The sequence below is a fragment of the Papilio polytes genome, unplaced genomic scaffold (genome assembly GCF_000836215.1).
Source record: "Papilio polytes unplaced genomic scaffold, Ppol_1.0 DF824080.1, whole genome shotgun sequence".
In the NCBI taxonomy this organism is placed as follows: Eukaryota; Metazoa; Arthropoda; class Insecta; order Lepidoptera; family Papilionidae; genus Papilio; species Papilio polytes.
Window position 1 is genome coordinate 29467 of NW_013525124.1, and position 23713 is coordinate 53179.

General features: G+C 39.5%; 2 protein-coding genes and 1 long non-coding RNA gene across 3 annotated transcripts; 1 reads left to right on the forward strand and 2 right to left on the reverse strand.

Moving 5' to 3' along the window:
* The first annotated feature begins 12304 nt into the window (after positions 1–12304).
* On the forward strand, positions 12305–13546 carry LOC106100008. The gene has a single exon (XM_013278724.1). It carries the CDS (start codon positions 12727–12729, stop codon positions 13282–13284), a length of 558 nt encoding a protein of 185 aa, XP_013134178.1. The 5' UTR covers positions 12305–12726; the 3' UTR covers positions 13285–13546.
* Positions 13547–15979: 2433 nt separating this feature from the next.
* Positions 15980–21857, reverse strand: LOC106100010. The gene is made up of 2 exons (XR_001225408.1): positions 21431–21857; positions 15980–21350 (listed from the first exon to the last, which is right to left on the reverse strand). It is a non-coding gene; the product is annotated as an uncharacterized LOC106100010 (long non-coding RNA).
* Positions 21858–21969: 112 nt separating this feature from the next.
* On the reverse strand, positions 21970–23696 carry LOC106100007. The gene has a single exon (XM_013278723.1). The coding sequence runs from the start codon at positions 23110–23112 to the stop codon at positions 22171–22173; it is 942 nt and encodes a 313-aa protein (XP_013134177.1). The 5' UTR covers positions 23113–23696; the 3' UTR covers positions 21970–22170.
* Between the last annotated feature and the right edge of the window lie 17 nt (positions 23697–23713).

Sequence of the window (23713 nt, forward strand, 5' to 3'; positions counted from 1 at the left end):
AGCTCGTACCAGCGTAGCCATAACCGAGCTTCCGACCTGCGGTGCAGCATAGCGCGACTCTCCATAGTAGTATATACAGCTACAACTAAAGCTGTAACTATATATACAGAACTTAGTCTAGGTATTTATAAATAGAATATTTACAAATACTGTAACTAAACTAAACTTATCTACCTTAAATATATTTACAATTAAAATATGTACAGAGGTTTACGCCTGGCGCAAGAAAGTGTGCCGGCGCCGATCTGTTCTCCTTCGCCGGAGAGGGGCCGACTCTGGGTCGTCTTCTCGTTCCCTCTCGGCATTCTCCTTTCTTTGGAGGACCTTCTCAGAAAAGTCCTGGAAGGCCCTCCAGGCGTCCTCACTTCCTATGATTTTGTTAACCACTTCGGAGAGTGAGGACGTGTTTACTCCGGTAATGGCGGCGATGGGGCGACTACTTTAAATTTATTAGACATGGCCGATTGGATCATCGGCCATTTGTCGGGAGCCTGAATATAAATGGGGGGTGGACGTTTGTCTTGCGGCACGCGGGCCGCAGTCGGACGTTCGGATGCTGGGAAGATGGGTGTGGGAGCGGCCGAGTTAGGCCGAGGGGCGGGCCTGTTGGTATAGCCATAAGGGCCGGGATGGGAACCGACGAGGGCTGGGATGGCCCGGCTTTTGAATAGGGGGGATTGGTTAATTTATTAATTAATTAAAATTAAATCAGATTAATTTTGGACATTAATTTCATGGAAATTAAAAAAACAGTTCCTATCCGGTAAAAGACACAGCCTCATACCACCTTTGAAGTACATAACAGTAGTTTGATCTTTGATGCATAGTTTGCATCGTTCTTTGGTCCCATATGTAGGGAAATGATACCATCATATTTCACGTCTGCAGTTGGTCTTCCGGTACAGGGTGTTACATATTTTATTGATGCTCGTATCACATTTTAAAGTTGAAAATTTTCCACTGGACACCCTTTAGAAGCATTGACAAGATGGACCAATGAAAAATTGGATGAGTACTCAGAGTTTTTATTTAAAAGTAGGATGGTGACTCGCGGCGCTGACAACCTGGCTCCAGTGGTACACCGACTAGCCAAGACCGAGAAATCTACGTATGCACGATACGGGACCCGCCGTCTACAATCGCCTGTCGGACCATGTCACAACAGCTACCAGCCTGGTTTCATTTTAAAATAAACTCAAGTTCTGGCTAATCCAGAAAGCGATCTATAGTGTCGGGGATTTTTTTCTGGTACAATGATTTGCTCATTTCGTTCAGAATATCGGTATTATTTTTAACATTATGACTTATAATTTTCTATTACCAATAAAATATACATAAATTGATAGGATAATAAATCAGATAATTAATTAAACAATAGCTGTAACAAAGTTAACTTAGAAAAAGTTTATTTGCATCCGTGTACTTATACAAGCAACCGAAGAATATAAATATCGTTGATAAAGTGGATAGGTACATAAATATCTGTGTCTGAAAACACAAATGTATTAATGTGGTGGAAAAAAAGAAAAAGAATTATCTTTATCAACCTTGGCTCAAATAGTATTTGAAGTTTTGTCAATACCAGCAACAAGCGTTTCTAGTGAACCAACCTTCTTACAAGGAATACTGCGTACGCAGCATTGACATCGATGCGACCTAAATTTGAAGACACGAGGCGCAATGGCAGGAGGCGCTAACCGCTGATGCTGCATAACGTGACCCGAGGCAATGTTATGTGATTTAAACAATAAAACATTATTCTTAATTCATACTTCGAATTGGATAGTTAGATTAGTTAGCAATTAAGATTTTCGTTAGTCGATGTACCCGACGACAACATACACTACTGCATTCGGAGAGGAAAATTATAGCTCATTCCACATATCTAATCGGAGCAGAGTGTTATTGGCCACAACTATGGTCAAGATTAAATCATCTACAGGTTATTAACAACTAATACGAGCTTTGATTGACCAAAGATCTGAAAAATCATTTATAACCGAAGCCTCTGCATAATATCTGAAGCTTCAGCTAGCTTCAGTGAACGGTCTTATATGTGGAGTCGGAGAAGGTCAAAGAAAAACTAAGAGTACGACTTCTTTTGAGACTGTGTCTTTACATAACCCTGAGTTTTCTATTTAAGTCAATGCCTTTGTGTTGAAGAAATTAACTTCATTTATCCCTGCCAGAGATACATCTATACCTGATTAGCAAAATAAATCAATCTACCTGTATCGAAAACGATACAAAAATATTTTTTTGTATGTGGTGGCGAGTCGCAGCGAGGGTTATAGCTGAGGCTAACTGTTGGATGTCTCTCATCATTGTTTTTATCGAACCAATAATCAGAATAACCTCTATCTTTCTTTTTTGTCATTGCTTTACTTTCAAAATTATTCAATAATGTCAAGTAATCCTCTAATGATTCATAATATTTTTGACTACGTGTTTAAAAGTTATAGTTCTCCATTGTTACATTTGTGTGCGGAGTTTTTCGTCAAATTTCTGGAGTAAATCATCTATTTTCGTTACATACCTATCTTCGTTGAAGCTTTGTATAATTGAAATCCCTTCGTCTCCAGTGGCGTTTAATAAAATTGTTGTCTGTTTCTCGTTCGGTTATTTTCTAATTTTAATTAGCATCCATAAATATTTCTAACAGAAGTCTCATTTTTCTCGTTTCCATTTTTCGGCTGCGTTGTCAACATTTTGTATTGAGAGTGGCTTCATGTGTGCGACGAATATTTTTTCGACATTTTCTTCGAAATCTTCTTGATTTTCTTCTTGAAAACACCTCTGACACCATGCTTGGGTTTCGATCAGTCCCGTATTTATTGAAACTCTCAATACATAAAATATTATGTTCATTGTAATAGTCACAACGTACATGTTAGTTTTTATACCATTAAAGAAGACCGGTTTAACCAAAGACAAGACATGGATCAATATTGTCACAAAAATTATAAGAGATAAAACTTGAGTTTTTTTCGCATTAGTACCTGCAGAGTCGATTTTTTAATTCCCAATATCGACGAAAGAGCAAGCAGTGATAATCGGCGATTTTTAGCGGCGGAAATCATGACACATTCGATATTTTCGTCCGTGGTTACGACTGGTATATGTCTTGGTTTGAGACTATTTATTGTTAAGCCTGTAGCTCTGAACCTTGCTAACCATTACTGAATAAGGTTGATTGATGGTCCATCAAGTAATCGACGAACGCCGTAACGAACGTTTGAACTGATCTCTGCCACTGGACACCCTGTACTTAGTGGAGCATAATCTAATAGTTCTGGCTTCGTTCGTTGTCTCGTCAGCATTAAAACATATTTCTACATTGATAGTTTGTCCTTGTTCAGCAGATAATAAGGAAACCCACTTGTTTTCGTCCTTTCATAGCTATTATTTTGCTTTTAGTTTTAGTCACAACGGAAATCCCAGTTTCATCACAGTTATATATTTTGTTGGGGGTCAATTCTTACTTATCGTAAATATCTCCGGGCAACTGATAAAATTTACCTACGGCCACTTTATTGAACCCTATTGCTCTAGCTGCTGATGTGGTTCAGGTTTGCGAATTGATAAACGTGGATAACGTTTCAAAAAGCTTTTAAGCCAGCCATATTTTTAACAGTATTAAAACTGTGTGCCTTTGCAATTTTTACTGCTAGTTGATATGCTAGACGATAGGTGACATATGATAAGAGTTAAGTATACAAAAACTCTGTTGCGGCGATCTTACGGGAGTAGGATAAGGAGGATGATGATGATGATGATGATGACGAATTGATAAGCAAGACGTCTCAGTTTGGTAGTTGTTAGTCCAAAAAGTCGCTTTTCCATTTTGTTTTTCATTGAAATAATAATTTTTTTTACAATCTCTTGAGGAATTCCGTTCCACTCTAACAATACTGACTTTAGATTATCTACGCTCGTAGGGACTGGATTCCTGGCTCGAACTCGTTTAAGTTCGTCCCATAAGTGCTCGATGGGATTCATATCCGGGCTGAGCGCAGGCCAGTCCATCGTGCGCAATTCGACATGCATGCAGGAACCGCCACCACACGCCACTGTTTCAGCAAAACAGCATTAGAAAAAACGTTCCCCCGGACGCCTGTAGACTCGGGTCACTGCCATGCAAACACATTCTGCACTCATCTGTAAACAGTACCGACCGCCAATGCGTAATGCTCCAATTGAGATGTTTTCGAGCAAATTGAAGGCGCGCTTGACGGCGGCCTGCAGTGAATTTGGGGCCCGTCGCATGCCTTTTTGGCCTCAAATTGGCTTCCTTCAAGCGTCTTCTCGCCGTCCATTCGCTTACAGCCACCCCTCGTGTATGTCTCAATTCCTGTTGCACATTAACACTCGTGAGGTGTCGATAGCGCAACGAGGTTGAGACAATGAAACGGTCGTCTCTCTCTGAAGTGCACGGGTGGCGGCTCGTTTTTGGTCTCCGATTAAAGGCACCAGTCTCTTGGAACCGTTTGTATACTCGGGATACTGCAGACTGGCTCAATTGGAGCAGGGCAGCGACTGCTCGCTGACTTAACCCTTCTAGCAACAAGGCAACAATTTGAGCTGCTTTTTCTAGCGTGGTATCCATGATTGCACTAAAACTGTTAATGCAATTTACTGAGATGTGTACCGGTCAAATTGTGATAAGCGACTGATAGAGTTAACCTGGTTTTATATCAGGGAGAGATACCTTACGGAGAAAATTTTCCCTGACGCCTAATTAAAATCATCAAATCAGCGCTTAAATTTTTTTAAGGTATTGATGTTAAATGAAAGTATCAACCTTCAGCCCACGAATGACATATCATTTTAATAATTGACAATCAATGCATATGTGCGCCGTCATGGGGTGAGCCGATTTGGTTGCTCGCGAGTGTAATTCCTTCTTTTCTCATATTCTCATGAAAAATGTTCCGCTATATGAATGAAAATGACATTAAAAAGACATTGGAGCAGATTTTAGGCATTCCCGACGATGGTTCAGAAGACGGATTTGAGTTTGATGAGCCAGAAGACTTCAACGTGAATACATTACAACAGTTACTCGAATCAGATGATTCAAGTACCCTATAAGTTCTTTTGCTCATTTGAATTCTACCCGTAATAACAGTTCAGAGTTAGGTACATCAACAATAACACTATGTTCACAATTAGATAATTCGCAGCCAGAAGAGCATTTCAGAGTACAATCATCACCACCATCATTAGAACAAGAATTGAATCTGAATGTGAAGATGAGTCATGGGGGATTTGTGGACATGTAGGCAAGATCCAGATGAATTTGATAAGGTGACAATAAAGCCTCGTTATTTATTGAATAGGAGCACATCCAGTAGCGCATTTCAGGAAGTTTTTTAGTGACTAAGTCTTTGATTTGATTATTACTCAAACTTGTTAACGGAGCAGCAAAACATAAAAAAATTGACAGCCTGTTGACAAACAGGAAGGAAATCACATTCTTCCATAAAACGATTTATATTGGTCATCAGATCCTGAATTTCTTGTAATTGAAATAGCTGAACTTATGCCAGTGAAACGCTTAAAAAAAACATTAGAAACTTTGCATTTGAACGATAATAATCAACAACCAAACAGAGAAGATTGTTACGGTCCCATTGCAACACCGGCAGGGATGAGGGGCGAAGGAGCCCTTTCAGCCCTCGTCCGTCCCCCGCGCGCCTTCACACCGCATCGAGCTGTTGCGCTCCGATCGACAGCGCGACCACACATACCTAATTAATAATAATAATAAAGTCCCCCACACGTTATTACACCCCCGTAGCGAACATAAGCAGGCGCTCGGGCGGCGTACAGTCAGTCATATCCAAACCGCCATCGACGACTGTTCAAGGCAAATGCCTGGGTCAGACAAACAACGCTGGGCACTACCATCAGATGCCAGAGACTTGTTGAGACGCAAGAACGCGGCTACCCGAGCTAACGTTAAACCATCACAATTAGCCTTCTGGAGCCTTCCTAAATCGCTCAAAGGCGACCCACATCGTACGATGCCGCCACTCTCGCGTCTAGATATGGCACCTGCCATGTTGGACGAGGAAAAAGCCGAATGCCTAGCTGACAGCCTCGAAGCCCAGTGCTCCCCCAGTAGCCTACCGGTAGAACCTGATCATCTCCGAAAGGTGGACAGCGAGGTCGAACTGAGGAATAACGTACCCCTTATCTATTCGCAAAGCACCCGGTTCTGATGGTATCACGAATAGGGTGGCCAAACTATTTCCGGCTGCTATTATACAACTTCTCGTAGCTATTTATAACACGGCAATGACCAAAGGCGTCTTTCTTAACGAGTGGAAGGACGCCGAAGTTATAGGGTTCCTTTAACCTTTGGGAAGATTTATGAACGCCTAATATTAACCCGCTTACGTACTATTATGACCACGAAAGGTATGCCTATCCCCGAACAGTTTGGCTTCCGCACCAAGCATTCATGCACTCATCAAGTGCACCGCATCACGGAACATATACTTGCCAAACGGCAACGAGGCCTTAACACCGGAGCTCTCTTTCTCGATGTAGCAAAGGCGTTCGACAAAGTATGGCACAACGGACTCATATATAAGCTGTTTGAGTACGGAGTTCCCGATCGTCTCGTATGCATAATACGAGACTTCTTAAGTTGCCGCACGTTCCGCTACCGCGTCGAAGGTGTGGGTTCTAGATCGCACCCCGTTCGAGCCGGGGTGCCCCAAGGGTCGGTGTTAGGCCCAGTCCTCTTTAGCCCCTATACCAATGACATCCTGCGCGTACGCGGCGTGGAATTAGCGTTATTTGCCGATGACACCTGCAGTTTTACATCAGGCCGTAAGCCTGATGCCATGTGCCAACGTCTACAAACTGCAGCAAACACCCTTGGTGCCTGGTTTAGGAAATGGAGGATCGAAATAAATCCTACCAAAAGCGCGGCTCTATACTTTGCACGCCTCAAAGAACAACGTCTCCCATCCGTTAAACCCATGGACAGCCCAATACCTTGGGAAAACCAAGTTAAATACCTAGGTGTCATACTCGACTCTAAACTTAACTTCTCCGCTCATGTGACCCGGGTCAGGAACCGCGCGGCTTTCATCTTAGGTCGTCTTTCCGCGTTAATTAATAAAAAGAGCAAAATGTCCCTTCGGAATAAGGTGACACTCTATAAATCAGTAGTGCGTCCCGTCATGACGTATGCTAGCCCGGTATTTGCGCACATCTCGCCGAAACAAATACACGGACTCCAGGTGATTCAGAATAGATTTATGCGCAGAGCCACGGGCGCCCCGTGGTACATGCGCAATAGTGATCTTCACATAAACCTGGACTTACCCACCATAGCCCAACACCTAAAGCTGGCGTCGCGTCGTTATTTTGACTCTGCCGTCGGTCATCCTAATTCGTTAGTTGTAGGTGCCGCCACCTACAACCCAATCGCGCTCGGTAAATTTCGACGTGATCACCGCAGACCTAGGCACGTTCTTGACTTCCAAGACGATGCAATAACAATCGCTCACGCTAGGATTAAACATATACGCAAACAGACAACACGCCGTAGTCGCTGTCGACTACGGCAATCATTCCCGCGATACGGCCTCATAGCAGGCAGGTTTTCTCCTATCAATGATAGAAGCGTTGCTGGAGTTTCTTCCGCCACTTCTCCCAGCGCTAACGCTTTCCGAAGTGGTAGTAATGTTAGACATATTAATATCAATCAGATAGCAGCAACCGATCAAGTCGAGGTTCGGCCCTCTCGGGCGCCCTTGAATCGGAATGCTAAACGCGTATTGAGTGACAGCCCAAGCCGAGGTCCCCTCTCGGGGGCCCTTGTGCCTAGTCACTCCATGGAGCGTCCACCGAAGCAATCTAAGAGCTCGGTGGCCTCCCAATCCGGTAAAAATAACGAAGTAACGGCTCATGCCGAGGCTCCTGAGGGTGTCCTCGAGCTTAGTTACGCATAAACGAGGTTTAGGCTAAGCGCCATCTGCGCTCGGCCACTTCAAGCCCGGTGAATCTGTAAATGTATCTGTAAAAGCTCTACCTCCTACAAGTGAAAATCATCAAGTCTTTTATTTGCAAGTACAACGGCGATAGGTGTGCATTCTGCACAAATACTTTTGGTCGTAATTTGTTTATTATGTTACATAGTTACAGTCAAATACATAGCTGAGGTCACCGGTGCACCCCATGGCGCACAAATACAGAAAATATATTTTCCGGTATCCGGCGCCGCGCCGGCCACCCGCTACACCAGTAGTGCGCTCGCGCATACGGTGATAGAACGTATGTTACTAGATCAATTAAGTTCCTACTATCTTAGCTGTCATCATTTTCTTATTGAATAGTTAATGTGCGAGCCTTTAGATAGGGATTTAGCTATGGAGGACTTCGAATTTACGCAGGATGAATGGAAGCAAATCAACGCGTTAAAAATTTCTTTCTCGATCGCTTCTATAAACAATAATCGCAAAATGACCGTATTTCCTTAAAATGGTCGAGGCCAAAAAGACGACAGCCATCAGTGATTCCTTTCACCGAGTTCGAGGGTATGAAACCTCCATATTCTAATTTGCTGAAAGAAGCTGGCCCTGACCGTACGAGTATGATCAATTGGTGCCTGAAGAAATTCTTGAAATGATTGCTGAGCAGACAAATTTGTTCGCAAGTCAAAACATCACAGCCAGGCAAACAAAGCCTGGATCAAGGTCTCATTCATGGAAGCCAACAAACAAGACAGAAATAAAACAGTTTCTTGGGCTGGTCTTGTTTATGGGCGTAGTAAAGCTGCCGAAATTAGCTTATTATTGGAGCAAAGACAAGATACTTGGACAAACTTTTCCAGCCATCATCACAAAAAAAAGAAACGCAGGAGAATTGCGTCCCCTGCTGCCTCTTCGTCTCCAGTGCCACTAAAGATACAAAGACCGTTATTAGAACCAAAACCTGAGACGTCCCACTCCATCGCGGCCCCTACGACTTCCCAGCCCACGCTTAAGCCCACGGATGCTCTTAGACACATCCCGCTAAACTAAATCTCACGATGGCCCGCGCGTCAAAAGACAAATGGCCTCCACCAATCTATGTTCAAGCTAGGGACAAATGGCCAATGATAGAATCTGCTCTATCGAACAAAATTAAGTTTATAACTACTCCGACCAACCAAGGTATTAAAATACAACTGGAAACAGTTGCTGATTATCGCGGTGTCACTAAGTTCCTCCGCGAGAAAAACATTTACTATCATACATATACGCTCGCCGAAAAGCGTACCCTTCGGGTGGTCGTCAAAAGGATCCCGAAGGAAATATCCGTCAACGAGGTGACAGTCACTAAAAAGGCAAAATATCCCGTTATTGATGGTTCATGGGACGAAAAATAGACGAACGAGAATTCCCATGGACATGATAAACGTTCAACTTTAGCTCTCTCCCGAGGGTAAGGCATTTTTCGACTAAAGTCGATTTGCGGCCTTAGTGGCCTAGTCGTCGAGCCGCTTCGGAAGAGCGCTCTCCCTGGACAATGCCACAAATGTCATGTTCCACAATTGTATTGACATAAATACTCATATTTCATCTCCATCTCCGTGTCTCGAGCGCTGCCATAGTAGACACCGTTACTTTGTCAGGCCCTAGAGATGCTTTTAACAGACTTGTAGTACGATCTACAGATAATAACTATAACAGGGCGAAATGATTGTTCCTTTTTTAACTATTAAAGTTAGTATCCAATAATAATTTTGAGCACTGTCTGAATGTGCATCGTGCATAATAGCTGTCAAGCGGCGATCGAATGACTGATGAGTTTTCATTGAATGGTGGAATGCGCTTTGTTGTTATAAAATCAATTGGTTAATCTCTGTAAATGTTTGCAATATAATTAGATCGTGTTGTGCAGTTTTCATATAAGATGATAGTCAACTAAGGATGGTTTTCTAATGTTACGCGATTGTTATTTCATTATCTCCGACATACGCACGCCCACAATTGAGTATAGTTACCATGTATATTATGATCTGCCTTCGGAATTGAATTCTACAAACCAACTATATAAAGAAGCTGATGTTCTTAGCGTAAGAAAGCTATATGTTTTAAAAACTACATTGCAAAAGCACCGCTTGACATTAACTGCTCCTATTGACTACCGAAATCTACCGACTTAACATGCCAGTTGTTAATACTGCCTTTGCGCAACGCCTTTGTCCTTTGGCGAAAATTTTTGCAAACAACAAAGTGGCAATGAACTGTGACATAAAAAACAAGCAAAACAATTGGGGTAAAGAGTATCAGAATGGCTTGCATCGTTGTCCTACGACGAATTCGAGGATAGTCTGTAGTTAAAATGTACTCGGTACAGTATAAAACCCTCACGATGTAGACCTGGTCTAGTGTGAGAGTGGTGGTATTTTCGGTAAGTGATTTTCATTTTTCTTGAAGAATACCAGCAACAAACATTAAGACGCATCAAACGAAATACAAAGTACAACCATTTCGGCAGTTCTACTACACAAAAAAATTGTTGAAAAACAAACACCTGGAAATTTCATACAGAGTTATCAAATAACATTCAACTAAAAACATCGGAGTTCCCATTTTCAAAAAAAAACACGCAGCTGCTATGGGAATTTCTGATAGCACTGGTTCGACGAATTCTCAATGAAGACCTTCAATTTCATCCCTATAAATTGGCTGTTGTGCAAGAATTAACTGAACGCGATTTTGTTGCCCGTCAAAATGCATGTGAAATGCTGATTGACAACTTGCCTGAAAACGCAGTCGTTTTTTTCAGTGACGAGGCTCACTTCCACATTTCCGGATGCGTCAACAAGCAAAACATGCGTTATTGGTGTTATGTAAATCCGCGTGAGCTTCACCAGAAGCCACTTAATTGTGAGCGAGTTACTGTCTGGTGTGCGGTGTCGGTAATGGGAATAAATGGTCCTTATTTTTTTGAAGAAAACTAACGCTCAGTTACCGTGAATGGAGCTCGTTACAAGAACATGATCGAGGATTTTTTTCTTCCAAGACTCGAAGAAATGAACGTTAGGAACGTGTGGTTTCAGCAAGATGGAGCCACAACACACACAGCACGAGACTAAATGAATTTGTTGCGACAACATTTCCCCGACCGCCTCATCTCTCTCAGAGGCCTTCTCCAATGGCCGGCACGCTCTCCAGATTTGACTCCATGCGATTTTTTTTTATGGGGTTATTTGAAATCTCTGGTTTATGTCGATCGACCACGGACCATAGCTAGTGTTGTGAGAAATGAGCTTCGAACCCGAAACTCGAGCTCCGAGTCGAAGCTACTGAGCCTTAAGAGCTCGAGCTCTTAAGGCTCGCGAGCCTTCAAGGTATGCGTAATGGAGGTCGCCATTTATCCGATGTCTTTTTAAGACTGCATAAAAAAAATTGGGATATTGTATTCTCAAATAAAAAAAAAATAAAACAATAACTGAAGTACTTTTTTTATTGAGCTTTCAAATAAGTAAGTTTCTCTGGCGTACCCTGTAGAATAGTAGAAGATAGAAAATTACAATTATTGCCGCCTGTGGCAACACCACGCTTCCGGGAGGCTCTCACTCAGCGACCTATAATAAGAAAAGAAGAAAAAACCTGCGGACGGGCGTCCGCCGAAAATCCATAAGTTTCTAGTACATATTTGTCCCTCTTCTACCAGTTTAATCCAAAGTTCTACCAAAACCAACATTATCAACATTTATGGTGACTCCGACGTGGTCGAAGTGGAAAAAAAGTGTAAACCATCGAAAACAAGAACGGTAACGACGAGTTACGGTAATATTCCAGAAAATAAAGGCATATGTTATGATTAAAAAGTTTTGTCTCAAATGTTTGTCAATATTTATGTATTATAATGTAATACAATTTGGCTTCCGAAAAATTTTAAACCTAAATGTAAATGATAGTAAATGTCAACAAACAATTCTTCAAACTAAATGCTGCGAAATATAGAAATTTCATTTCGATCGAAAACATTTCATTAGCGGTTGCATGACACTGAAAATAAAAAGAATGTGTAAATGTGCTCAACTAAAGGAGGAGAATCACAAATTTACGCTAACGCAAAGGTTGAGGTCATCAAAATGAGTGGACTTCTTTGAAGAAGCGATACATGAATGTAAACATACATACATTTTTGAAATAATTTCCATGTTTTGGAACTTGCGGTTGATTCGTGTATTTGGGGTATGCCTGCTAAAAGTTCACATATTTTATTTTTAATATAACGGTTTAAACATCTGTATTTAATTTTGTGCATAAAGTTTTGAAATAAACGAGATATTATATAAAATAAATATTTTCAAAACAAAGTCAATTGATCTTGGCCTTATTATATTTACAAACGGCATAACATGCGAAAAATGGATGTGTTCAAACCAGAGACATTTTAATCTGTGCTACTCCAGCGTTTTTGGTTTGGTTTTAATAGATCGCTAAGATGGCCAAGGCCGGACTTAAGGCCGTTTTGGATATTCTTAAAAGAGATTTTTTTAGCCGTCATAGGAAAGCTGCAAGATACCTCGCGTCCTACGTCGATGATCGTTGACGTCGGGCTCCGAAGCCCACTCGTCCTTAGAAGATTCCGATATGGAATCGAACGCCGCATTACCCTCATTTTCTAACGACGGTTTTGTAACCGTCGAAAATAAGAAAAAGCGTAAGAAGTGCTCTTCCCCCACGACCTCAACTTCCTCATCCCATGTGCCCCAAAAGGCACACAAACCTATCCCCGCTCTCCAAGCCGGGCCATCCCAGCCCATGCTCGGCTGCTCCCGCCCCTCGGCCTAAGTCGGCCGCACCCACACCCGTCCCAGCAGCCCAACGTTCGGAAGCGGCCAGCGTGCCGCATGACAAACGCCCAACCCCAATCATCCAAGTGCGCGACAAATGGCCGATGATCCCATCGGCCTTATCCAACAAATTTAAAGTAGTCGCTACAGCGACGGCTCAGGGCATCAAGATGCAGCTAGAGACTGCCGATGCTTTTAGGTTTGTTACCAGATTCCTCCAAGAAAAGGAGGTATATTATCATACATATACGCTTGCTGAGGAGCGTATACTCAGGGTAGTTATTAAACGCATCCCCAAGAAGATTCCGGTAGAAGAGATCACGCAGTCTCTTAAAGTTCAGAAATTCCCCGTCATTAGCGTATTTGACATGACGAGAATGGGAATAAAAGCTCCGTTAGACTTAGTACAGGTATACTTAGACCTGACACCCGAAGGAAAGGCCATTTTTGACGTCAAGTCGATCTGAGGCCTCAGCGGGCTTATAGTCGAACCGCCAGCAAAATGGATGAAACGTGGGTCCACCATTTTGATCCTGAAACTAAAAGACAAAGCATGTCTTGGAAACGGCCATTCTCTCCATCCATCAAGAAATTTCGAGTTGCTCCTACCGCTGGTAAAGTTATGGCCTCTGTGTTCTGGGATAGTGAAGGAATCCTTTTTATTGATTACATGCCAAAAGGCCAGACGATTACTGGACCCTATTATGCAAATTTAATCCCAAAAGTGCGTGAAGCGATTAAAGAAAAACGTCGTGGAAAACTGTCGTTGGGCGTGTTGTTCCTGCATTGCATTGGAGGGAGATTATGTAGAAAAATTAAATATTATTATTTAAACCTTTGCATTTTTTAACATTGATTCCAAGAATTTTTTGATTCACCCTCGTATATCCCAACGCTCGCAACGTCCTAAAACTGTTCTCGGAGCTTTTTTAATTAAAATAAGAACGGGAGAACCAAACGAGCGATTATCAAGCCGTTTAGACATGAGCCGGCATGAGAGAGGTATTATGAAGTTGCCGTCTAGATGGAAACAGATTATCGAACAAAACGGCGCATATTTGAACTAAATCCGATCACTGTAACACTTTTTATAAAGCATTGAATAAAGAGCAAAAAAGCGGAAGGGAGATATTTGACATTATATCTCAAACACATCTCGTTTTATTCATTTTTAACATCGACCCGACTATTGGGTAAGATTGCCATAAAATTTTTATCAGTTCCCGCTACTTCTGCAGCTGTAGAAAGATCCTTTTCAACAGTTTCAAATATGCATACGAAGAAACGAAATCGTTTTAAGGCAAACACAGCAGGGAAGCTAACATTCATATCACCCAATTGGAAGCTAATTAACAAACCCACCCAACAATATCAAAGACCACTGTCAGATCATAATTTATCTTCAGTATCAAATTCTGCCTCGGAAAACATATTTTCCGAAGTAGCAATAAATGAAAAGGAAAACTCAGAGCTCATTTTTAATAACCCTGGCACTTCCAGGGCTAGATTAGATTTGGATTCCCATGATTCCAATATTATGAATTGTTCAAAAGAAGTATTTGATATAAATAATCCAGGCCCCTCCAATACTCGTACTTCAAATTCAAAAAAAATGTGAAATTTTTCACATTCACATTAAACTCTTTTATCATTTACACGCCAGAACTTTTGACCTGCACACAATTATAATAAAAACTTGAATTATTTATAAAAACATGTTTAAACTAGTCGCAACATGTTACAAGCATTGGGACGCAACCCATACAATAATGCCCATTGTCCTCTGAAATGGTAGAGCCCATTTTCAATTAAATAAAAGTGTAAACAAGCAGAATTGCCAAAATTGTCACCTGACAGATACCACGCTTAATACATAATATAGATTTTAATGTAACATATTCCATATATATATATATATACTGACAAAGCAGATCGCCGTAAGGCAGTATTGGCTGAATGCGCACCGACGCCGGCGCGCCGTAACCGAAAGCACCTCTATATAAGGACCACTGTATCATTAATAACACGAGAGCTCTAGAATGCGGAATATCTCTATTCCAGAGTTCCTAATGCAAACGAGCAGATTTTTAGACGTGGGCATTGAGGTCGTAGTAGATGAGGTCCCCAAAACAGCTCCAGAAGTATGGAGTTGTCGCACCGGAGGTGTCTAGGCCCTTCTGACACCCGCCGATGTACCCGCGTCTTCCAAGGTTAAGATCGCAAACCGCCACCTCTGCCCTTTTTAGCAAAATTTGTATTACCAACTCACTAGAAGTAGTCTTGATCCCATGAGGTCATACGCAGCGCCAATATGTCTGGGTCATTTGTACAAAGTTAATTTCAACATTTGCCCTATGTGTCCTATATTAATTCTATTAGCATTTTTTATTCAAATGGTTGATACATGATGACTACAATCGCCGCGTTAAAAAGACTAGCTTCTTTCTATTATTTACCATGGTAATGCTAGCGAGGTAATAACCTCACACCTATAAAAATAAAAAAAATTACCGATGAAGATTTCACTTGAACTGTAAGGAAAAAGATAATAATCCTTGAGAACAACCTAGTTCAGACCCACATGGCTTGGAACACCCATTAATTTGAAATATATTAAAAAACTTAGAGGAAATAAGTTCAATATGTAACAGGTGAAAAAAAAGCCATTGTGGTCTTGTACTCGTATAACAAATATATGGGAGGAGTGGATCGGTCTGATGAAAATATTTCACATTACCGAATTGGTATACGAGGTAAGAAATGGTACATGCCGTTGCTCACACAGATGATTGATCTTGCAGAACATAATGCATGGCAGTTATATAAAATAAATCATGAAAAACTGGATCATCTTGGCTTTCGCAGAAGGGTAGCAATTGCTTTGATTGAATCAAACAAAAAAAATGCCAAAAGAGGGCCCAGCCGACCCTCCCATCATGAACATGCTGATAGTCGTAAAGACCAAATGAATCATCTGGTTATTCCACAATCGAAGCAAACACACTGTCGTCACAAAAAATGTTTGACATGTTGCAAGGAATGTGATGTTGGAGTGTGTGTCAAGTGTTTCGAAACATATCATTCATAATTAGTGTTAGTCTAGTAAATTACATATAACAATGGGTAATATAATGAATAGTTATCTAATAAACTACACTTTTGGGTTACATTCTGTTTTGTCGTAAATGGTCTTTTATTTCCTCTTATTATCCTACTGTCCTACAGGACGGCTGTTTCCCTGAAAGCCTTACACTTAATTTTTTTTTCATAATTTTTTTTTATGTTGCATAAGATCTAATAAACTAAACAATGTAAGTTTTTTCAAAATTTTCAGAAAATTTTAGTTTCAGGCTTATCTGAGTTAAAACAACAGCTAAAAGCCATTGGAATTGAAAGAAATTTAAATATATTGGGAAATGTTACTACTGTAACATAGTAATTTTATATTTTTTCTTTTTACATTTTCCATATCTACTATCATGTTCTAAAAGAGACCAGATCCTGTAGATAAACAATGTAAATCTATGTGACAACCACAATAACAAAAGTTGATATGTCTAATAAATAAATAAACATTTCTTTTCATTGTATAAAGTAACAAACATGCGGTTACCAAAATTTGCTAAAATAGTGGAGCAACCTCTGCCTAGACATTCATATTTTGATGCATTGCCGACACAATCAACAGAGGGTAAAATGCACATTTTAAAGTCTTATACCACTTAAGTTATATAGCTTGTTGCATATACATAGAATAAAAACAAAGTTTTCTATGTACATAACTTTCAAAACTTTATTGCAGATAATTTATTTTCAAATATATAAATAAATTACTTTGTATACAGAATACAAAAATGTCTTCCACTAAACCTTTTGTCATATTTACTTGTATGCCTCAAAATGCAAGCTCTGTTCAACTTAACCCATGTTGGTGGGGTAGTTAACCGCACACATATTTTTGAGGGTTTTTTACACCATAAGAATGACCAATAAAAGTACATAAGACAGCCATGACAAAAACAGCTCATATCTTATTAAATGTTATATAAAAATTGGTTTTGTAAAACCTTTAGCGTAAGATACTATATGAAACTGCATCAATGACCACCATTACTAACAAAACAACCCAAACTACCAGATCAGGAGGCTCGGAGGCTTACCCGAATTAGGAGAGTTAGCTACAGTAAACAATGGCCCATTGCGAGTTGGTTGCCTTCACCCGTATCTTTTAATTCTCTTTGCCGACATGTTTGTTTTGTAAATTTGTAACGTCGGATAGGAAGTTCGAAAATCTAAAAACATTGGTAATGGCAGGGATGGAAACCTGGATATGGATTATTGTTCCATCCGGCTAAGCACATCACAACTGCACCGACTTTTACAAAACACTTTATGCAAATTAAACGTCTCAAACCACAATTGCCCAGAAAACTTTCAAGTAACTTTCATATAAAATGCAGCGACCAAATAAATCTGAATCATTTCACAACAAAACGATAGATAATTTATTAATTTGTTCAAAATCTGACAACTATTAGTGATTAGCCTATCTTCAATCGGGTTTTGTAAGACTAGAAATTTTTTTTCGACACGTGACAAGACACATTTTGGGAAAGAATCCAAAAACAGGCTAGACAACGACTTCGCCATTACCTAAGTCAGCAATATCATAAAAATACCACATGGATAAATGAAGAAATCAAAAAATAGCTTTTTTCACCCAAATGTAAACTTTCAAGAAACTTGTAACTTGTACATCCAACAATGTATAATACAGCACGTTAATTACGAATTAATCGGTAATAACTACGAGACACACTCAATTGAATGCAGATCGAGTAAAAATTAAGCACTTCAATTTGTTCGAATTGATGAGTTGCAAAATGCACCATTTAAAATGGATGGTTCAATTTTAATTTAACGTAAATTCAAAACGAACGAACGAATGTAAATGACATGAATGAAGTTTGTACGAACAAACAAAGAACAAACAAAAAATTTGCTGGAAAAGAACTGTCATAGAGTATAAAAGTTGTAATGTACAAACTAAGAAATATTCTGAAATCGGCACTTTGTTTAAATGATTCGTTGGAATAATATTAACCAAATATCCAAATGTGATCATTAGGACTATTTAAAGAAAAACAGTGACTTAAATCTGTATGTTTAGTAAACTATTATTACAATAGATCGACGCATGCTTGTGCCGGAGTACGATGAAAACATAGGAGCAATTTCACTTGGCTTGTACAATGTTCATGGTTTTTATATTACCTACCTTTGCGAAACCTATTGTCTTTAGGGACAGTTAATTTTATCTCTGTCAAATTGTTTTACTAATCCTATAAATGCGAAAGTTCAGATGGATAGATGGATGTGTGTGTAGTTTGTAGCCTAAACTGCTGAACGGATCTCGACTAAATTTGGCAAAGATATAGAGGATTATTTGAAAGCACTAATAGGCTACTTACTTTTTTTTCTACTACGCAGACGAAGTCGTGGGCGAAAGTTATATTAAAGAGTAACATTATAGGCAACATTCACATTTATCAATTAATGTCAAAGCTCAAAGTCAAATTGTCAGTTGTTTTTTGTATGTGCCTCTGCTCTGCCTGGGCCGGCTTGCTCTTGTCGAACGGGATTGTGATTCGTTATTAGGTTATTACTACTTATTCGAGTAGAAGCAACTTCATTTCGTTATTGTTAACTTTTACTTGTTTTTTGTTCGTTATCTGGTAGGAAATTAAGTTTTATTTCTTCATACTTCTATAACAGATTCTAATCTGGGAGCGAATCTTTATATTTTAAAAGAAAATACAAACTTGAATTTACGCATAACCAATTTTGAGGTCTGGACATAACCTGTGAAAAGGTGTAATGCTATTATCTAAGCATTGATCTGGTCCATAACTTGATTATTATGAAACATTGCTATTGGTATTGGTTTTACTCAGAAATAACTTAACATTTTAAAGCAAAGAGAAATGTAACATTTTCGAACTTATACAAGTTGCAAAAGCAAAGTTATCTATATGCCACATATTGTGGTGGTTTTAGTCATGCTTTTAACATGTCAGCTTTGTTTTTATTTGACTTTGGCTTATGTTTTGTAGTCGTCTAACATTATTTTTTTCTCTAAATGTTGTTGATTGCTCACCATTTTGGTATTAATAAAGAAAACATGCAATATTTTATTGTATTGTTATTAAATTATATGCATTATGTTTTTAAAAAACATAGTCAAAGTTTGTTCTTCTGTTCATTCTATTCCAAATGCAAGAGTGATTTTATAGTTTGAAGACTAATAGGAAGGGGGTATATCTGTGTGTTTCATCATGCAGGGTACCCAAGTATGGACACCAGTCCCCTGGACCTTTGGGGAAATTAATAAAGTTCTGTTTGTCAAAGTGAAATGTGTAAAGGTAGGCTGTGCTGCTGCAAATGCAGACATCTATAAGCAATCACCTCACTATTTTAGTGAATACAGGTGGTTGTGTCAATTGACACCATTATTTTGCCTCCATTGCCGCCATTTATTTACTTATTTATTTAAAACCACTGAGCACATGTGCTTGTCTTCTGTGGTAATTGAAAATTCAATAGCCATGTTTTTTTATGTTATTGAATTACAAAGTAAGATTTTATTTGGCTAGTATTTATCTTAGTATGTACTAAAATATTGATTTGAACATTGAAACTATTTGTTATATTAAGTTATAGATTTACTTCTGTAATTTGACTTCAGATATGGAAGATATATTTTGGTGTAGCGGTGCTTATAGGGACAGTAAGGCAATCTTATTGATCCAGTCTTATATCTTGGCCTAGCATGTCTTCTGAATTCTGTTAAATAAAATATTCCATAAAATCATCAATGACTCCTTGGTTTAAAATAAAAAAAATCACATTTAAAAAAAGATGACAGGAAAAGGCTCTGCAGACAATTATGATTAAAGGCAGTGCTGGTTCCGCTTGCATTTGTAATTCAGATTTTTTTCTTTATTTTTAATTGGGACATGTTCGTTTAAACATGCCAGTCTCATAATTACTTTAGTTTTGTATTTGAAAAGTGTGCAGGTTGCACACCTATCTCTGATGGTGTGTAAATAAAAGACTTGCTTTAGGTGATTAGACTGTAGGAGGTAGGGCTTCTGGTTCCACACTTCTGATAGAATGAAATATTCCCCAATCGAATCTCACCCAAGCCTGTTTAAATGTGCTGCGGGGGCGTAATAACATGTGGGTGTCTTAAGCCGCTCTACCTCACTACTATTGCTGTTTATTTATTTTCGAATGAACTGTATATTGGATAAGCTATTTACTACACAATTTATTTACTAAAACTATTGTCTTGCACAAACGGTTTTGTGTCAATTCCCTATGCAAAAGAGCATTGTTTGATAATTTTCTATCATTTAGTACACTTGAAACCACACATATTTTTGTTTTATGTGAGGGAAATTTTTATTATAAGGTCTTATACTATGTGCTTATGCTGTGGGGCTACAACCTCACTGGGTATAACTTTGGCATTGTTAATTTAATGACATTTGATTTTCGGACTAACAGATAGTAAATCTGGGTTTTGAGTGTAATAATAATAATAAGCCTTTATTTGTCATATTACAATTGTTTATATGTGTGTTATATAAATAGCATAAAAAAGTAAATTATTGTTATGACTCCTGCCGGGTATAGGCCTCCTCCATTTGTTTCCATTTTTCCCTGTTTGTAGCTGCCCTAGTCCATCCTTTCCCTGCTATTTTTATTATGTCATCTTGTCACCGGGCTTTGTGTCTTCCTCTTGTTCTTTTTCCAGGTCATGGCCCGGTCCACAATGTTCTTTGTCCATCTGCCATCCTCTATTCGCATCAAGTGTCCCGCCCATTTCAATTTTAGCCATAAATACACAAACAAAATTAATAAATGCAGTATACCAGGCAGCGACTAAAATAGAAATGTTTTGAATCTACTACTATGAAAAGTTACTATGTGTGATTCTCGGTTTTGAAAATTAGTATTTGTTATGGTGAGTTTGTAAGCCAAGGCTGCTTGAAACAACCTCTCACCTTCGTTGTCGTTTTGAAATATATATTTTATTTATATAAACATTACATGCAAAATACAATTTTACTTCAAAAATCCAATGTTTGGCTGAGTGGTGAGTTTTGTTGGGTTTTGGGTTAGGTTGGGAAAATGATGCTCTTATGTGGAGTATTTAATAATCAATTTAGTCTCTTAATGGAGACGGTTATATTAGTAAAGGTCTAAGTGGTTTGGACGGAAGTTGGTGTGTTTATTAACTAAATATGTTATCTTGTAAATGTCACATTTATACTAATGAAGGAGCGGCGACTTTCATTCGAATTTCATAATCCATTACACACAGAAAGAAAAGAAGAAACTAAACTAAAGTGATCTTAGGCACCTGATACCGGCTATGGGCATATGTGCGCACCACCAATGTCCCATGATCGGGCAGTCTAGCTTGTCACTTAGCTCTCTTAGGATGCTGTTAGTACTCTCTCGAACTCTGCGTAAAAGAGAAGCACATAGTGTTTGATTTTAATAAAAAAAAATATTAATATCATTAGGACTATTTAAAAAATCTACCTGTGCAATTTGAAGCATTTCGTTTTATGTATTACAATTTATGTGTTTTTTAGGTACACACAAATAATATAAAACTTAATACACTGTGGGTGTTTTCTGATTAATAGTTGAATCTTTTTTATGACACTTCATTAACAATGAAGGAACAATCCAACTGTTCTTGGAAAACTGTCTACTTCTCCCCATCAAAGGATTTTAAAGTAGATATAAATGACATGCTGGCAGGTAACTGTTCATTATCTTTGTTACTTTCTACTAAGTTATAGCGATCACTCGTTAGTTTCCATCAACTCTGAAGGATACTTTGTAAGTGTTGCTTGTTACATTTGTAAGTAAATGTGGGTTTACCTTGTTTCACTATATCGGATTACTTAGAATTTCAGCTTTTTATGACGTCGTAGTGTAATAGCAGTTTTTTTTTGTTTATATTCACTTGTTTGTTAACTTTTTTCTATATCTAAATATATCTTGGTCATCCAAGCCTTTGTATTGTTGGCATAATCAACGGGTAGAATCTTGACATCTTTAAAACATCTAGGTTGCCTTGATTTCGCGATAATAAGTGGAAGTTTGTCCATACCACTCATGTTTATACACTGAAGAAGTGTAAGGCGTTTTTTACTTTGTTTTCCTCCATGGCATTTTTCGCCTATAAACGTAAATATTTACCGCGTTGTAAATATCGTCTGGTTTTAGAAGATTTGGCAGATCTTCAAGCCAGTGGTTACACACAGTTTGGTTCACAGATTTACTTTCCCCAGCTGTTTTTTTTTGAAAGCTATATCATGACGCCAGCCGTTGCCAGCAGAAAAGTTCTGGATTCCCAATTTTGTAGCAAACTCTTTTGATTTTTCTTTCAACAGAGGTCCATTTATGGGAATGTTTATATCGAGAGTTCGTTTTATCCATTCCAAAAGGCACATCTCAATATTGAGAAATTCAGAAATAATATGTTCCCTTATCATCAGAGCCCAAAACTTGGTTGGCACCCATCTCAATTCATCGACTTTACTGTTTTCCTCTATATCGGCGATGCGGTGCGCGACATATAGCCGATACGAGCGGGCACCGTTATGTATCCAAGCGAGAACGGTGCGGCTGTCTGTCCAATAGATCCTCTCGTTTACCCTTTGGTCATACTCCTCTATCACGGCTGCTGCCATGCGACATCCCATTACCGCGGCTTGTAGTTCTAGCCGAGGTACAGATGTCAACTTCAGCGGGACGACTCTTGCCTTGGCGAGCACTAGCGATGTGTGTACGCTCCCGTCTTCGGTTGTTATACGCCAGTATAATGCGTATGAGGTTTCACTGGCGTCGACGAATGTGTGAAGCTGAATGCTTACAGCGTCGCTATAGAGGCGGTAAAATCTCGCGATCTTGATGTTCTCAAAAGCTCGAAGGTGTGTCATCCACTCACGCCACTGTTCCGCTAGACTGTTTTCCAGATGATCGTCACAATTGACACCTCGACGCCACGTTTCTTGAAGGAATTGCTTCGCGCGTACAGTTATCGGCGCGGCGAAGCCAAGCGCGTCAAAGAGAGACATAACTCTCAATATGTCGCTCTTGGAAGGCTCCTTACCCTCCACGATGTTCTCGGGAAGTCTCTCTAGCCCCAAGTTGAACGACAAATAGTCAGCTTGGGGATTCCATTTCAGTCCCAAGACTCTCTCGAACATTTCTTCGAGTAATACGTTCGGCTATTATCCGGAGGCACCCACAGCTATTGCTACGCTATGACTATTTGAGGCCCATTGCCACAGCTCGTAGTGCGCTTCTCTGTTGATATCTCGAACGTCGCATGTTGTTCGAATCGCTTCTTCTACAGTTTTGAAACTTTGTAGATAGTCATCTACATAATGGCATTTTACTATAGCCTCATAAGTTGCCGGGTTCAATTCTTGGTATGTTTTGGCGTTTGTGTCCTTTATGTAGATAGCCGTCGCGGGGGAAGATGTCGCTCCGAAGATGAGCGACGTCATTCTGTATTCTTGTGGCGGTTGGTTTCCCCTCGCGGAGCCTCTCCATAGATACCGTTGAGCGTCGCGATCTTCTTTTTGGACCTTTACTTGTATGAACATCTCTGCTATATCCGCGGTTACAGCCACTGGATGTTGACGGAACCGCATCAGGACCCCGGGTAGCGATTTTAGTAGATCGGGGCCCGTCAGCAAATGATCGTTAAGAGACCTGTAATATTTAAATGTATATCCACATTAAAGAATACTAAGGTTAATGGTAAACTGTTATTTATTAAAATCACATTTTTAGATCAGCGTA

What these genes read in the sequence shown, in the direction of transcription:
- LOC106100008 (XM_013278724.1), top strand. Translation starts at nt 12,727, where the DNA reads ATGTGCCCCAAAAGGCACACAAACCTATCCCCGCTCTCCAAGCCGGGC.
- LOC106100007 (XM_013278723.1), bottom strand. Translation starts at nt 23,112, where the DNA reads ATGTTCGAGAGAGTCTTGGGACTGAAATGGAATCCCCAAGCTGACTAT.